The sequence below is a fragment of the Onychostruthus taczanowskii genome, unplaced genomic scaffold, assembly GCF_017590055.1.
Source record: "Onychostruthus taczanowskii isolate IOZ18803 unplaced genomic scaffold, ASM1759005v1 scaffold56, whole genome shotgun sequence".
Taxonomy (NCBI): domain Eukaryota; kingdom Metazoa; phylum Chordata; class Aves; order Passeriformes; family Passeridae; genus Onychostruthus; species Onychostruthus taczanowskii.
In genome coordinates, this window is record NW_024503235.1 from 2,711,527 (window position 1) to 2,728,032 (window position 16,506).

Consider the following 16,506-nt stretch of genomic DNA (forward strand, 5'->3'; position numbering starts at 1 on the left):
CAGGCGCATACCTGCCCCCCTTGCAGCAGGTGTTTCAAGCACCACGTCGGCCTGGGATAGGAACTGTTGGGAAGCCCATCAAGCTCCTGGCCAACTACTTTGAAGTGGACATTCCCAAGATCGATGTATATCATTATGAAGTGGATATCAAACCCGATAAATGTCCACGCAGAGTCAACAGGTAAGGCAAGTATTAGAGGTTTGGCACTTGTTCCCTGCTTCCAGTTTCCTAGTGGAGACTATAAGTGCCTGTCTCTGACTTTGCAGTAAAAGCCATTTGGGTGACCAGTATGGCAGGGGTCACAGCAGTAAAAGCCATTCGGGTGACCAGTATGGCAGGGGTCACAGCAGTGGCAGGGGTCATGGCATTGCATGATGCCCACAGGTGGCTGGACCCCCCAGCCACGATTGTGCAGCAGTGCTGCTTCCTGGCCTGGGAGCATCAGGGGTCCGGAGCCTCAGCACAGTCCCTGCTGCTCCGAGGCAGCTGTGCTGTTTTGGCAACAATCCCTGATTTTAAAATAGCAAGCCCAGACCTCGGGCCATCGTGTACTTTGCTTTGTTTTTCTTTTTGATGTGCTCTTCCCTGCCTGTCCCCTCCTGCCCTGGCAGCCTGGGGAGCTCTGTGCCCCGAGGGCCGGTGAGCAGATCCTGCATGTGCTTTCAGCATCGAGTCACACTGTGGCAGCTCCAGCCACTGTGTGTTCCCCTGTGCCATATACACTCCTGCCAAAGCCAATGTACTGAGCTGTGGGACAAGGCACATGGCTGCTTGTCCAGGGGCTTTCCTGCCCCGCGGGTCTCAGCTCTGCTCTCAGTTGCCTTAGGGAAAGAGGCTGGGGTGGACTGGACAGGCTGCAGAAGGTATCAGGCTCTAAAGAAAGTGACACAACAAACCTCTCCCTTCTCTCCTTCTGCTCGTCTGTCTTGCCTGTGTAGGGAAGTCGTGGAGTACATGGTGCAGCACTTCAAACCACAGATCTTTGGTGACCGAAAACCAGTCTATGATGGGAAGAAGAACATCTACACTGTCACAGCCTTACCCATTGGGAACGAGCGGGTAAGAGGGGGCAGTGAACCCCATACAGGCACTGTGACCTCCCTCCTGCCTGGGAAAGACCAGGAGAAGACGACCCTACCTCATCCCTGCAGGGATGCTATGGTCACTGTCCCTTCCCTCCTGCACCCAGGTTGACTTTGAGGTGACGATCCCAGGGGAAGGCAAGGACAGGATATTTAAAGTCTCTATCAAATGGATGGCCATTGTGAGCTGGCGCATGCTGCACGAGGCCCTGGTCAGCGGGCAGATCCCCGTCCCACTGGAGTCTGTCCAGGCACTGGATGTTGCCATGAGGCACCTGGCTTCCATGAGGTACCTGCAGTGAGGGACAATGGGGCTGTGCCAGGGAGGGGAGGGGACTGCTGCCCTTGGCAGGCTGCTGTGGCTGGGACTGGCCTTGACAGTCATTGGAGAAGGCAGCTGTGCCAGCCGTGTCCTTGGGTGCTCCTGCAAAAGAAATAGAGGGAGTGATGCAGCTGACAGGGCTCTGGGGGTGCAGTGTGTGCCATTGACATGGTGTGCCCTGGTTCACAGGTACACTCCTGTCGGCCGCTCCTTCTTCTCCCCCCCTGAAGGCTACTACCACCCCCTGGGAGGGGGCAGGGAGGTCTGGTTCGGCTTCCACCAGTCAGTCCGGCCTGCCATGTGGAAGATGATGCTCAACATCGATGGTGACGTTATTTCTCATGCTGGGGAGCTGCAGTGGGAGGGCTGGGTGTATTTGGGGAGGCTGGTTGAGAGCAGAGACACATTGTGATGTCTGTCCCACAGTGTCGGCCACTGCCTTCTACAAAGCCCAGCCTGTCATCGAGTTCATGTGTGAGGTGCTGGACATCCGGAACATCGACGAGCAGCCCAAGCCCCTGACGGACTCACAGAGAGTGCGTTTCACCAAGGAGATCAAAGGTAGAGAGCCCCAGGGAGCTCTGGGACCTGTGCCCTGACACTGGCTATGGCTTGTGAGGTGGCGGTTCAGGGGCTGCACATTTTACATGTCTTCTGGGGCACCACTGTCTCCCTCATGCTATTGTTGGGGTATCTGCAAGCAGGAAATTAGTTCAGGAAGCTGTTGACAGTGTCCTGGAGAAGTTGGGCAAAGGGAAGTTGCTCCCATTTTCACCGTGACTGTGCTGTGTCTCCCTGTCTCACATCAGGTCTGAAGGTGGAGGTGACCCACTGTGGGCAGATGAAGAGGAAATACCGTGTGTGTAACGTTACCCGACGGCCAGCCAGCCACCAGACGTAAGGCGGGTGGGCAGATGCCCTTGGAAAAATTCTCGCTCTTCTCCTTGTTAACAGCTGCTGGTGTCGTTAGGGAGAGCTGAACAGGAAGCTCCAGTCTTTGATGGCAAAAGGAGACATGTCTGGGGTTCTGCAGCCCTGTGCCATGTGTGGAGTGGGATGCAGGGAGATGCTGTGTCTGGCAGGCGGAGCGCAGCGGTGGGCGGGAGCTGACATGCCAAGAATTGTCCTACTTTTTACCTCCGGGTTTGGTTTTCTTCATTCTTAAAATACTCACTGCCAGAGCAGAGACTTTGTCAGGGGCTAGCACGAGTGTCTGCCTTGGAATTTTTTGTGTGCCTGGAAGCAGGCTAGGCCTGGGCACCCCTCCTGTGCACCAGCATCCATGGGTTGCAGCCTTGGGGCTTGGCGAGTGCAGGAGGAATGTGGCACCTCACTGATCTAGTCAGCCTGGCTCTCCTGTAATTTTGATTCTCTACAGAATATCAGGTCAATTCTACATTTTCATGGAGCTCTTTATGGGGCTGGGAGTAGCTGGTGCTGGCTGAGGATGGGTATTGCGCTCCAGCTGTGAGTGTCATGGCACCTCTCAGCCCTGCAGCCAGGAAGTTTGATTTTTTCCCCCCTGTTTCTGAAGGGAAATGTTCCCCTCCTGCCTCCCTCTGCCCACCCTGCAACTGCTGTACCTGGAGAGGCCAGTTAGCCTTTCCCTGCAGTTCAGTTCAGCTCCCAGAGAGGACACCAGGCACAGAAGCCCTCCTGAGTGCCAGTGTTTACTTTTGTGCCCAACCATGGTGTGTGTGGCAGGTCCTGCAATAAACATCTGCCCTGATTAACTGGATTAGTGAGGGAGAGCTTTGTTTAGGGACCTCAGTCCCACACTGGGGTAACAGTGTTTGTGACTCCATTTCTGAAAATACCACTGCTTTTTATTTTGTTGTATGGCAGCTCAGGGTGGGAGCCTGGCAGCTCCCTTTTCCCAGCCACAGTACATAGTGCCTGAGGTCTGGAAGTGTCTGTTCTGAGTAGGTGCATCCCTTTTGTCCTGCCTCTTCCAGGTTCCCGCTGCAGCTGGAGAGTGGTCAAACAGTGGAGTGCACAGTGGCTCAGTACTTCAAGCAGAAATACAACCTGCAGCTGAAATACCCTCACCTGCCCTGTCTCCAGGTTGGCCAGGAACAGAAACACACATACCTTCCCTTGGAGGTGAGTGTTGGCACCTGTGGTTTGGGGCTGTGCTCAGCTGTGGTCCCCTCGTGTCTTACCTGTCCCCAACACATGGCTGCTCTCTGTCCCCTCCCCGTGCAGGTGTGTAACATCGTGGCAGGCCAGCGGTGCATCAAGAAGCTCACAGACAATCAGACCTCAACCATGATAAAAGCAACAGCCAGGTCTGCCCCAGACAGGCAGGAGGAGATCAGTCGCCTGGTACGTGACACAAGTCCCTGGGGAGGCAGGGCTGGGGATTGGCACCAGGGGGTGGTTATGGCATCGTGTCCATGGTGGCCTTTGCCATGGTCTTGCTCCTCAGCTACACTGTGCTGGAGAGCTGTGACCTGCTGAGGAGGTGTTGGTGAGGTTAGTGGTGGGGTTTTATTCCCCTCTCCCCACTGAATCCCTGTGCAGAGGTGCCTGTGTGTATGTAATGGACAGTGGCACAGGTGAGCCCGGCTCAAAGAGACCACGCAAATGCACGTGCAGCAAATTCAGGCCCTTGCACTGATGGAACCTCATCCAAAGGGAGCTGGAACTAAAAATGGGAAACAGATTAGAGACACGCCCCTGCCTGCCTGTATGTGGGGCTGTGTGTGGTGGGGCTGCAGTACAGGAACTCTGTGCTTGGCCACTGGTTAACGGGGCTGTTGTTGCCCATACACATACATCTGGGCTTTTGGTATTCCTTCTGGGCTCTTGGTAAGTTTCTTGCCAGTCTGAACCATCCTGTTGAAATCTTAAATCTCAGGAGCAGGCTATGCTGCTAGTTGCATTGGTTAATGTGTTTAAAAATCAGGTCTCAGTGGGTTAGTTTCCAGGAGAGGGTTTGGGCCTCAGTGTTGATCTGCTCAACCTCCCCTGTCAGAGGTGGTCTACCTGCAGCTCTTTGGAGATCAAGGCTTCAGGTGTCCATATGTCCTGGCCAGCTGCAGCTGCCTGGGATGCAGCAGTTGGTCTTACTCCCTCCCATGGCCCTTCCTTCCCTCTGCAGATGAAGAATGCCAGCTACAACCTGGATCCATACATTCAGGAGTTTGGAATAAAGGTGAAGGATGATATGACAGAGGTGACAGGTCGGGTCCTGCCAGCTCCCATCCTACAGTATGGAGGCCGGGTAAGTGGGGCTGCCTGGGGTGGGCTGCACTGTGTAGGGAGATGCTGTCAACACCTGGAAACACTGTTTCTGAGAAAAAGTTGTTAGAGCTGGAATGTTTTATCAAAGTGCCTTGGCTTTGAGTTTTTTGCAATATAACTGGTTCTGAAAGTTGTAGCCAAGAGTCATTGGTGATGAGATGAAGAGGAGAGGGGTGCTCAGTATAGGGCAGCTCGGGTGAATTTTCTGTCACTGCTGAGGAGCTGAGGCTGTGGGTTGTCCATTGCCAGGGAGTCAGCTCCAGCCCTGGGACAGGGAGCACAGCCCCAGCCCATGCAGGGCTCTGGGGCTGCGGGGCTGGGCAGGCTGCGGCCGTGCTCTGACCCTCTGTTTGCCTTGCAGAACCGGGCCATTGCAACTCCCAACCAGGGCGTGTGGGACATGCGAGGGAAGCAGTTCTACAACGGCATTGAGATCAAAGTCTGGGCCATTGCCTGCTTTGCCCCGCAGAAGCAGTGTCGAGAGGAGGTGCTGAAGTAAGGAAAGGGGCAGCCCATGTGGGTGGGGGAAGCCAGAGGGGCCGTGGCTCCAGGGCCACACTGCTGCTCACAGCTGGGGTCTGGGTGTCTGGCATTGCCACTGCTGGGTCTGCAGGGAGCTCCACTGCTTGGGGTACCAGTCTGATGTGGGGTGTCCAGTTCCTGTTGCTTTTGGTTTATCCAGAGAGCCTGTTTGTCCCAGCTGCAAATGGTCCCTAAGCCATCACAAAGCTGCCAGGTTGGAGTGAGTACCTGTGAGCTGTCAGTCAGGCTCTCCTCGATCTACTCTTTGCATCAGGGAGCTGCAGTATTGACAGATGAAACTGCCAGCTTTAAAGCTGTATTGGACTTTTCTAGTCTGAATCTCTGCAGAGAGAAAGGGTTCTGAGGATTAAAAGTTCCCCCAATAATCTGAAATTATGTAATTCATGTAGGAAGCATCCTAACTTCCCATGAGTTATTACAGAGAAGTTTTGGGCGTTCTGAAAAGCTTCAGTAGTTTAAAGAATATGTTTCTCTAGCAAAGTGACAGAGAGCAGGAACAGTTTATTTGATTTAGGGAAATGGTCACTTTGTTTTTGGATTCTTCTGGGACCTTAGGTTTCTCCTGACTGAGAGTGGATGCATTGAGGTGAGCGCTTTGTGTGTCTCTTCTGGGTGTTTGACATGGTCTGTGTTTGGGGTTTGGAAGAGTTCAGAGTGTCCACATCTGCACTATGTGGGTGCAGGTGGCAGTGACACCGCACTCCTCCCGTGGTCCCTTTGCAGCAGAGCTGTGAGCCCTGTGTTCCCTCTGGCTCTCACCATACCACATCAATCCTTGGCATTCCAAAAATCCAAAGTGTGGCTGAGTTGCGGTAAGTGCAGGCTGGCATCAGCTTTGCAGTCACCTGGAAATCAGCTGTTGCAGGCAGCAGGTTTGTTCCCCACTGCTCCAGCTTCCTAAGGGAGAAGGGCTCAGCTCCATTGCATTAGGAAGAGTTAGTACATGGGTAAGAGGGCACTGAGAGGGGACAGTTCAGCCCTGACATGTGCTGATCTTGTGTTTCCTGTGCCCTGCATGTGTTGGGTGCCATAGAGCCACAAAGAGGTGATGTGATGGCCCTGTCCCTGTGCTGTGCTGCAGCACTCGGCCATGGGGCTCTGTGCTCGGTGGCACAGCCGGCGTGCAGGAGGGCTCAGGGCTCACGGCTTCTCCTCCCGGCACAGGAACTTCACAGACCAGCTGCGCAAGATCTCCAAGGACGCCGGGATGCCGATCCAGGGCCAGCCCTGCTTCTGCAAGTACGCCCAGGGTGCAGACAGCGTGGAGCCCATGTTCCGACACCTCAAGAACACCTATTCAGGGCTGCAGCTCATCATTGTCATCCTGCCAGGGAAGACACCTGTGTACGGTGCGTCTGGGCGAGCACAGAGAGAAGGGCTTCGGGCTGGCTCAGCAGGGCTGGCTCCTGCAGGGCTGGCTCCTGCAGGGCTGTCTTTCCCCATCCCGAGGGTGCTGCTGAAAGTGGTGCAGGGCTGATTGCCTTGTACTCACCTGCTTCCTCTACCCACAGCTGAAGTGAAGCGTGTTGGGGACACTCTCCTGGGAATGGCAACACAGTGTGTCCAGGTCAAGAATGTGGTGAAAACCTCCCCACAGACCCTTTCCAACCTCTGCCTCAAGATCAACGTCAAGCTTGGCGGGATCAACAACATCCTTGTGCCTCACCAGCGGTTCGTATGGCCACTGCCATAGTTTTGGGGTTGTACCCCAAGTCCCTCGTGGTGCTGCCTGCCTGGTTTACATGGTGAAGAGGGGGCCTTCATAAAGCAGCTCTTTGAAATGGGGGTTTGTAACTTGTTTCACCTTGTTGATAATGAGGTGTTGATGTGTCCAGGCTAGAGCTGGAGGTCAGGAGGTATCCTTGATATCATCTGCTCATCTCTGTTGGGTTGTACATCACCCAGAGATGGCCCCAAAAATTGACTACTTGTTTTCTCTCTTCTCCCACCAGCTCTGCCGTCTTTCAGCAGCCAGTGATTTTCCTTGGAGCTGATGTTACTCACCCGCCAGCCGGAGATGGGAAGAAACCCTCCATAACGGCTGTAAGTTCACAGCTTGGTGCCCAAAAACCCTGCAGGATGTAGGAGCTGGAATGGGATTCACATGTCCATGTGTTACTGCAGTCCCCATGATGACACTTCTCAGGGTGGGCCCGTACCCTGTCAGGTGATTTCATCTGAGTCCTGGGAAGGTTCCTCCCAGTCCCTTCCTGCCTCTCCATGCAGAGAAGCTGCAGTTTCTGGGAGCCGCAGGGAGACTGGCAGCTGCCAGCAGATGGGGCTCGTGATGTGCTGGCCCCGAGTGTGGCCCTGAGGGTGCCAGGAGCTTGGTGCTGCAGGGAGTCATTCTGGGACATCCCTGTCCAGGTGCAGCCCTTCAGGGACCTTCCCGCTGCTGGAGAGCTGGGGTTTGGGACATGGAGGAAACTGGTGTGACTGGGCTTCTGAGCCCTTTGTGCAGGAGGATTTGCCTTTTTCTCAAATTAAAAATGAACATCCATGGAGCGAAGTGCTGCTTGGTGCCAGCAGGGCCAGGGACAGCTTGTGCCCTCCGTTGGGCTGGGAGACACTGCCCTGTGCTCGTTGCCATGCAGGATAAGCACGTCAGCATTTTCCTATTAAGTTCTTAACTTTCCAGGACTCACAGCTCAGGTTTTCCTTGGCATGCAAATGCGTCTTTGGAGGAGTGTTTTTTCTTAATTAGAAGAGGTTGGGAAAGGCTTTGGGCTGTTTGCTGTAGGTGTGGGTGGGACAGAACAGTCTGTTTCCTGGCGGCAGAGCTTCCCCTCTGAAAATATCTTGTGGTTTGTGCAGGACCACTGGGGCTTTTTTCTTAATTTTTGTGAAACCTTTTTTGAAGCTGCAGGGGAGGAGAAGGGTAGAGCCTTTGAAGAAACTTGACCATGTCCTTGGTGTATTGCTGGTGGGACAATAGTGGGTCTGTGGCTGCAACTAAAGGAACAGTTTCTATTGTACACATTGGCTTTAGTGGGGGAGCCCCAACACCAGAGCTCTGTTTGCAAAGTGAAAGTGAAAGTGCTGGGGAGAGCAGGGGCAGCAGATTCACACTGCTGAGGATTTGGAGTCTGTAGTGCTTCCCCTCTGCTCAGGGGACGTGAGGCACACAGCACAGTCACTGCTGAGTGTGGGGAGTGAGGCAGCTGGGTGTCTGTTCCCCATCATGGGCCAGCACTTGATTCACATTGTGCCCTGTGTCACAGCCAAGCCCAGCTGCCCCTGAGCTGATGCTCTGACGTTTCTGAGGTCTGCCTGCATTGCAGTGGGAACTCCCTGCTCAATGGCTGCCATACAGTGACTCGACCTACCACGTCCTTGGGCAGCCTGTGGCTGTCTGAGGCAGCCCTTGGTTGTCTGGGGCAGCCCCACTCCCTCTCACTGCCAGGCAGGAGAAGTGAAGCAAAGGCAGAGCAGCAGCAGTCCCCCATAGCCACAGCATTCAGTGGCACCAACTAAAGTTGTCTCACTGGAAATTCCCACAAATGTTTAAAAGGGCATGGCAGAGTGTGACATCAGGATGTGGCCACGACCAGGGATGTCTGTTTTGGGCACTGGCAGCCTGTACAGTATTTGCTGTCCCATTGATCTGTGAGTTCTGGTGCTCTGCCCATGGCCAGCTGTTCGTGTGGGAAGCAGGTGGAAGCTGGGAATGTCCCACATCCCCTCTGCCCTTCCTGGTGTAAGACATGGCCTGGCCTGTCTGTCGTGCAGGTTGTGGGCAGCATGGACGCCCACCCCAGCCGGTACTGTGCCACAGTGCGCGTGCAGCGTCCTCGCCAAGAGATCATTGAGGACTTGTCCTACATGGTGAGGGAGCTCCTCATCCAGTTCTACAAATCCACACGCTTCAAACCCACCAGGATCATCTTCTACCGCGATGGTGTTCCTGAGGGGCAGCTCCCACAGGTGAGGAACCCTCAGATTCCTGTTGGCCAATGGGGCTGCACCAGCTCCCATGAGGTTCCTTAAGGGTGCTCAGGGACAGCTGGCTGCTGGTGTGTCCCCTCATTCTGTGTGCCCTTGTCTCTCCAGATCCTTCACTATGAGCTCCTGGCAATCCGAGATGCCTGCATCAAACTGGAAAAGGATTACCAGCCTGGCATCACCTACATCGTCGTCCAGAAGAGGCATCACACCCGACTCTTCTGTGCAGACAAGAACGAGAGGGTGAGTGCTGCAGGGTGCCAGGGCTGGAGGCGGCTGATTCATCCCTGTCTGATGGAAGAGCCAGCCCTGGCTTTCCGAGGGGAAATCTCACTACTGGCAGGGAGAGCTTGTTCTGAATGAAACGTGCTGCTCAGTGGACTCCTACAGCCACATGGATTAGTCTGCTTCTAGAAGCCCAGCCAGCTGTTTGCTGTTATTATGAGTTACTGGGTGCTGATGATCCTGGTGACTCTTGAAATAGCCTCTGTCAGCTTGAAAACATCTGTTGTTTTGGTGATAGCTGGAGTTGCTGACGTGACAGTCTAAATAACCCCTTGCTTGCTCACAGCTTGTTCATGTGTGCTCTGCAGTAACATTGATTGCTGTCACTGTTCCTAGATTTCATCTGAATTTAATGGTCAGATTGAATCTAACCAGACTACTCCACACAAGCAGGAAGATTTTATCTTGGGAACTAAGGACAGGTTTTGATCAGGATATAAAAGCCCCAGTATCTTGTGGCACAGACTCCAGCACATGCTCTACAGAGATCCCTGGCATTTTCCTCATCTCTGTAGTAGGATGGGCCCCTGCCCAGCCCTTACCCTGCTGCTCTCTTTCCCATGCTGTTGGCTGTGTCTCCATGTCATGCCTGGTGTTAATGCCTGCAGAAAATGCCAGCAGGCCTATTTGGGCAGGGAGCAGAGTAGGATCAGCTGCTTCTGTCCCCACGAATGGGCACTTGGAGACCATCTCTACATCTCAAAGGGAGATGGGAACCCTCTACCGTGGTCCTGGGACAGGGCAGCTGTGTTAAGGACAGTGCTCTTGGCAACTGAAAATAGCCAAACTCTGCAATGCTTGGTTCTCTTTCTATTCCCTGCAGATTGGAAAGAGTGGGAACATCCCAGCAGGAACAACAGTGGATACCAACATCACCCACCCCTTTGAGTTTGACTTCTACCTGTGCAGTCATGCAGGCATTCAGGTATCGTGCTCCCAACACTGCCTCTTGAGATGCTGCTGGGTTTTTTGGTTGCTGTTGCAGATTGTCCTCATGCATTTGTCCTGGCCCTGTCACAGCCTCCTTTTAGCTTGGAGACGTGGGCAGTTGGATTTGAGGATAGTTGGATCTGAGCTGCCACTGCGGTGGTTTGGCAAGCAAGTGCAGGGTCTGTGCTGCTGCTGCATTGTGTGGCACATACTCGGTTTCTCTTCTGGAGCCAAGAGTCCCTCCTAAGAGATTTTCCTCCTTCAGAGCAGCCAATTCAGCAGCTTGTCAGCTGGTGTCTGAGCGTGCCGGGCTCGCTAGGGCGCCCGGTCATCAGCAGGGACCTGCTGTCTGGCCGTGGGCGGGAGAGCCAGGCCAGCCGTCCCTGCCTGCTCTGCAGCTGCCTGGCTGCAGGCAGCCAAGATTAGTCAGAAACTGGACTGGAAAAACTGCACTCGTGTAATCTGCAGCTGCTTCCAGAAGGGAGGCTGCTCAGCTTCCCCTCCCCTGCGCAGATGACAGGAGCTGGTCCGGCTGGGGATGCAGTGGGGGATGCATTGGGGGATGCAGTGGGCTGTGTGGCACACAGGGAACAGACACCAGGCAGCAGCATTAGTACTGCTTTGCACCTTGGTGCTAAGGGCTTTCCTGCCTCAATGCCGTGTAGGGTTCTCACAGCAGGGAAGCACAGGCATCTCTCCTGCCTAGGCTGGCTGACAGATCATTTAGATCAGGGAGGGGCTGCTGGGGATGCGAGGCAGCTGCATCTGGGCACAAGCAGCATCTCCACAAGCAGCATCTCTCACACCAGGGCACGAGCCGGCCATCCCACTACTACGTGCTCTGGGATGACAACCGGTTCACGGCGGACGAGCTGCAGATCCTCACGTACCAGCTGTGCCACACCTACGTGCGCTGCACCCGCTCCGTCTCCATCCCGGCCCCAGCCTATTACGCCCGGCTGGTGGCGTTCCGGGCGCGGTACCACCTCGTGGATAAGGAGCACGACAGGTGAGGGGCACAGCCCGTGGCTCTGGGAGGGCAGAGCCAGGCATGGGCAGGGGACCTTGATGTTTGAAAGTGCCTGAGAGTGCTGCAGCAGAGCCTTTCTAGGGGAAGACCTGCATGTAGCTGCATCCTATTAAGGCCCAGTACAGGGGGAGTGGGGATAAAGGAGAGTTAAATCCTATCCTGAGCTCATCCCAGGCTTGTGGGAGCATTCCTGGGGTGTCTGAGCATTTCCAGCTGCCTCAAGGTGCTGGAATCTGCAGTACAGACACAGTCACCAGTATGTGCATCATCCCTGTGCACTGCAGTGAGGTGACTTCCTGTGCTGCCAGCACTCAGCTGATCCCCATCTCCAGGGGATTTTCGAAGTGTTCCTGGGGGGAAAATATGAAATAATTATGCAGTGATTTCCTTGATTTTCAGTGGCGAGGGCAGCCATATATCTGGACAGAGCAACGGCAGAGACCCCCAGGCCTTGGCGAAGGCTGTGCAGGTTCATCAGGACACTTTACGTACCATGTACTTTGCTTGAAAGCCTAACTTTTGTTACCTCACTCAAGAAAGCTTTCAGATTTGTAGGAGCCATACAAAAAAGGAAGCATTGGGACACCTTGTTTTTTTTTTCCAATGAGAAATCACTGCAGGGCAGGCAGTGTCGACTTGAGGCAGGAGACCAGCACCATGGGACAGAACGATCCAACACCTTTGTAGGATTGGAAGAGACTGATGATGATGATGATTATTTTTTTAATTTTTTCTGGCTTTGCAAAATTTTGACCTGACCAAACACATGAAGGCATTCAAGGGAAGGGATAAAACTCCCGGGAGGCGGAAGCAGGTTTTCATTTTTAAGATGCAATACTAGAGACTCCTGACTGTGAACTGGCGGCTTTGGTCCTCCGTTGCCCACCAGGCGCTGGTAGGTATTTTTTGTGGGGGTTGGGGGAGGGGATTTTTAGAGCCTTAAAACAGAAGACTAGATTTATAAAACTAATATTTTAGATTATGAGATGCTTTAATGGGTTAAGGGAAAAAAAAACAAAAACAAAACAACTAGTTTATAGGAGAATTGTAACACTAACAGTTCCCCGCCCCCGAGTAATTCCCCCCAGATAATGTAAGGCACCCTAGCACTTAGCTCAGAACTGAAAACTGTCTTCCTCGTGTTACAAGCTAGTCAGCTGCTGCCGCTCAAAGCAACAGTCACAGACTTTTCCATGGGTGAGTGCCTTACTATGATGCTGCAAAATTTCAATGTTTTTAATCTTGTAAGGAAACTAGTAATCTTGTCTTGATGGTGGTCCATATTTCCATCAGAAGGAGTTAATTTCTATGGTCCTCAGTTGCAGTTTGTGTCAGATCACGACCTCACAGTGGTTAAACCCCATTGAAAGATGTGCACTTTCATACAGGACACGTTTAATGGCTGCTGACCCATTTTTGTTTCCAATGTACTACTTGTTATTTAAAACTGTTTCTGACAAATGGGGGCATCTCCATCCCATTAGAACAGAAAGCGCTATCCATGTTTTTCTTTCTTTCTTTTTTTTTCCCCCCTCCCCTGAATTTTTATGATGGACACCGGGATTTTTTTACTAAACATTATTTTTATACAATATTGAGTCTGTTGCCAAAATCCACAAGTCATTAACATTCTCAGAGTTTACATCCCCACACTTCCTGAGGCTGTGTGCTCACGCCACAGCTCTCCAACGTTTCTGTCCAATGAGTGCTGCCGACTGCAGCCTGTGCTGTGCCAGGTGCTCCACAGTGCCCATTGCCTGTGTGCATTTGGCACGTGCCTGCCCAGGCCGGCTGCTTTCCCACCTACCACATCCCCACCTCCAGCACCTCCAGGCTCTCACCCTTTCTGCTGCTAGGTTTTGCTGCTCTTTGTGTCATGGTATCACTGCTCTCATGCCCAGGGTTTTTATTCTGAAAGCACACCAGATTGTTCCTTAGAATGATGAAATCCCTGTTGTTGTCAGGGGGGGAAACTCCTGATTTGTGCTTGTACCAGGAAAACAGCCTTTTTCCCCACAGGAACCTGGTCACTGCTTTTCAGACCCGTTTTGCTGCACAGTGACCGTACGCACGGTGGCGGGGCCGTGGTGGCAGCTCAGTACCAATATCATCCGGGCACATTATCTGGGTTTTTTTCTATGAAAGTGTTCACGGCGCTTCCTTCAAGAGACAAACGAGGCGCACGCTCCTGCCACGTTCTGAGGGGAAGAGCTCTGGTATCATTTTCCTGCCGAACGCGTTTCCCAGGCGGCCCCACGCGAGCGCTGCCCCTGGCCCGCGCGTGGACAGAAGCACATCTACACCTCTTTGGTTTGTACTTTCTGACGTTGAAACTTGCCTTGCCTTCATGAAAACCACACCGGTCATGTTGGCCCATTGAGCTGTCCTAACCCCGGGAATTCACTCTTCCCGTTTTCTTTTGGGGCAACGTGTTTGTGAACAGTGACAACATCACTATGCTATGCAAACTAAGTGCTGAGCCCACTGATGTCACGTTTGGTGAAGATCCTACGTTTAGCACAGTCCTGTTTTCCTCAAGACCACACTGTTTGGTTCATATCCTCCTTTGCACCTTGTGTCAACCTCCACTGCTGTATATCCTCAAGGTGACGGGGAGGAGACCAGGACCTATCTGTGGTCAGTAGGTAGGGAACTCTTAGGAAGGCTTTTAGAGCGTAGGGAACACATCAACACTAAGTGTCAACATGAGAAGCCTACATTCCTCTACACAAGTGCCTGCATAGTGACACCAATCAGCACCTCCATCTCATCCTCCGAACTCTGACTTACGTTCATTGAAAGCAAAACAATCTCAGAGGGGCTGTTCCCGCTCACCTGGTGTTAGAAAGCTCCTCATTAAGAATAAAATCGGGGTCAAGGTCAAGGTTCTCTCTGCAAATCAGTTTGTTCACCAGCATTACACCGGAACGCGCCTGGCTGCTGCTCTGCAGTGAGGGGCAAAGGTATTTTGGTTCCTCGTTTTAATTTTAGTGTTTTAGTTGGGTCTAGATTTCTGAAATGTCTTTTAGTAGCTGTGGCATAGCACGTGCCATTTTTAACCATTTGAAAAGAGATAGTGTGGGCATTTACAGAAACAGCTTGTTGCTCTGTAACAATTTTTTTTAACCTTGAGACTTGAAATGTAAAATGGACCTTTAAGATTTGCACTCATTTGTAAGGTGGCTGTTCATAGAAAACTATGAATGAAGACTTGCTGATGTAGCACCTACTTTTAACAGCAATTTTAACTACACAAAAGCTTCACAGCTTCTGAAACTTTCAGCTGTTGACTTGCAGATCGTGTTCTGCCCTTTTTTCACCCTCTGCGTTGGGTTTTCATGGTTTTGGATAAACAAAACAGCCAAACTCAGTAGCTGCTGTGCCCTTTAACCCCTGTTTCCACTTTGAAGAAGTTTAGAGAGGTTGGAGTGACCCGCATGTTTTCTATACCGGACTATGCACCGTACCCTCTCCGCGCTCCGGCATCGGCATTTCTCCCCCTCTCTTGTCTGAGATGCAAACGAGTAGCTGCATGTTGAGGTGCGTTTTGCTGCCTGTAGCGGATAGGTGTTACCCCAGGTACATATCAGGATCTGTAGTTAGCCACAAACCCCACACAGGCATCCCGATCAGCTCCGAGTCTCTGCCTTCTCGAGGTCCACCTGCGCCTGGAAGCATTGCCGAGCGCGTGCAGTTCTGTGGGAGGACGAATAGCTTTCCTTTACCTGCAGAATGCTGTTGTTTCCCTTATCTCATATCTGAGCAGAACGGGGTGGGAGGGCTGCTCTGCTCTCTCCCCACAGCTTCCAGGGCAGTCGGGGTGTTCCGGGATCGCACACGATGTCTCAAACAGCCCAAGCATCCAGCGTTGCCTCGCGGAAGGTTTTCTTCTTGGAAAATCAGTGTGAAATAAAAGAATGTGATTGTTTCAGGAAGGGAAGCCAGACAGCAGGAGAGCAATAAACAAGTGAAATTCATATCTTGCCTGAGTGATTTGCACTTCAATAGTTGTGAAAGGAAATTTCCAGGACTCCAGTGCTTTTGTGTTCGATTTCCAGCCCCTTTCGTACCTCCTTTCTATGAGCAAGTGTGGGACTGTACATAGGGTGTTTACAGGACGCTCCGTTTGGGTTGTTATTTTTCTTGTGGGTTTTTTTTTTGCTCTAGCTTGAACTCTGTATGGTCCATTTGTTAAATAGCCGTGAACAGTTGATGTACAGTACTTACTAAACAAGCAGCAGCACAAAACTTATTTTATTAAGAAAATATGGCTTATATTTTAAAGGTTGAATATCAATTTTTTTTTTTGTATGTGTGGAATTAAGACTGGTGAAGAGTAACAAAATCCTTGGATTAGGCCAAAAGAAAATACTGTAAGATCCTAACCACCTCTTTATTAAAGAAAGCAGTATGATTAAAGAGCTCCAGAACATTGTATTTATATTGGATTTGATTTAATTGCCTTTGTGGATTTTTTTTTTTGCCTTGGTCCTGATTTTTGCTTGCAACTTCGACTTTGCAGTCCCAAGTGTCTGTTACCCTGTAACTGTTGGCAGAAGACCTAAATAAAAGCAATGTGAATATGTCGGGGTGACACTCCTGAGTCACATCTCATGGGGAAGGGACATGTGCATCCCAGCCATTCCCTCGGGAAAGGCTGGGGGACAAACAGGGAAACGCTGACTGGAGCTGAATTGCATCAGACACTGCAGAGGAGCCAGCACCCCTCACTGTCCAGATCTCAGTTCAATGAGAGAAACACTGAAGCAAACAAATACGTGCTTAAAACTTCTGGGAATACAGTACAATTCTTTTTATTAAAATGTCACCTGAGAACCGACTGATTTTGGGCTCCTGGGTTATTAGATAACAGAAATGTACACCAAAATCTGCTGTTCCTCCAGCCTCACTGAGTGCTTCAGGGGCTCTTGGCTCTGAGGTGCTTTAAGGACAGATTTCAGACTCCTTTTGGATTGAGGTTAAACTTGATCCTCTGGGTTTCTGCACTGCCTCATCTTTTGCATTTCTCATCATGTTTTACATCTCCCAGCTTTGCAAATCTTGCAAACATCCTAGTCTGCTCCAATGCCAGCAGCTTGTGGTTGAGTTTTAGGGTCCAGAACTG

At 52.0% G+C, this 16,506-nt stretch overlaps 1 protein-coding gene across 2 annotated transcripts; it reads left to right on the plus strand.

Moving 5' to 3' along the window:
* Window positions 1-15,968, plus strand: LOC121342877 (protein argonaute-1). Of its 2 annotated transcripts, XR_005953613.1 has the most exons (19): window positions 54-181; window positions 940-1,060; window positions 1,191-1,372; window positions 1,595-1,731; window positions 1,832-1,966; window positions 2,215-2,302; window positions 3,361-3,508; window positions 3,611-3,730; window positions 4,509-4,631; window positions 5,013-5,146; window positions 6,359-6,543; window positions 6,706-6,865; window positions 7,147-7,237; window positions 8,924-9,118; window positions 9,245-9,379; window positions 10,245-10,346; window positions 11,161-11,360; window positions 11,781-12,276; window positions 13,401-15,968. XR_005953613.1 is itself a non-coding variant. In XM_041417613.1 (18 exons), exons 2-18 carry the CDS (start codon window positions 956-958, stop codon window positions 11,887-11,889), a joined length of 2,349 nt encoding a protein of 782 aa, XP_041273547.1. In that variant the 5' UTR covers window positions 1-181; window positions 940-955; the 3' UTR covers window positions 11,890-15,968. The 2 variants fall into 2 exon arrangements, 1 of the variants encoding a protein (XP_041273547.1); XM_041417613.1 differs by having other exon boundaries at window positions 1-181; window positions 11,781-15,968.
* The last annotated feature ends 538 nt before the right edge of the window (window positions 15,969-16,506 follow it).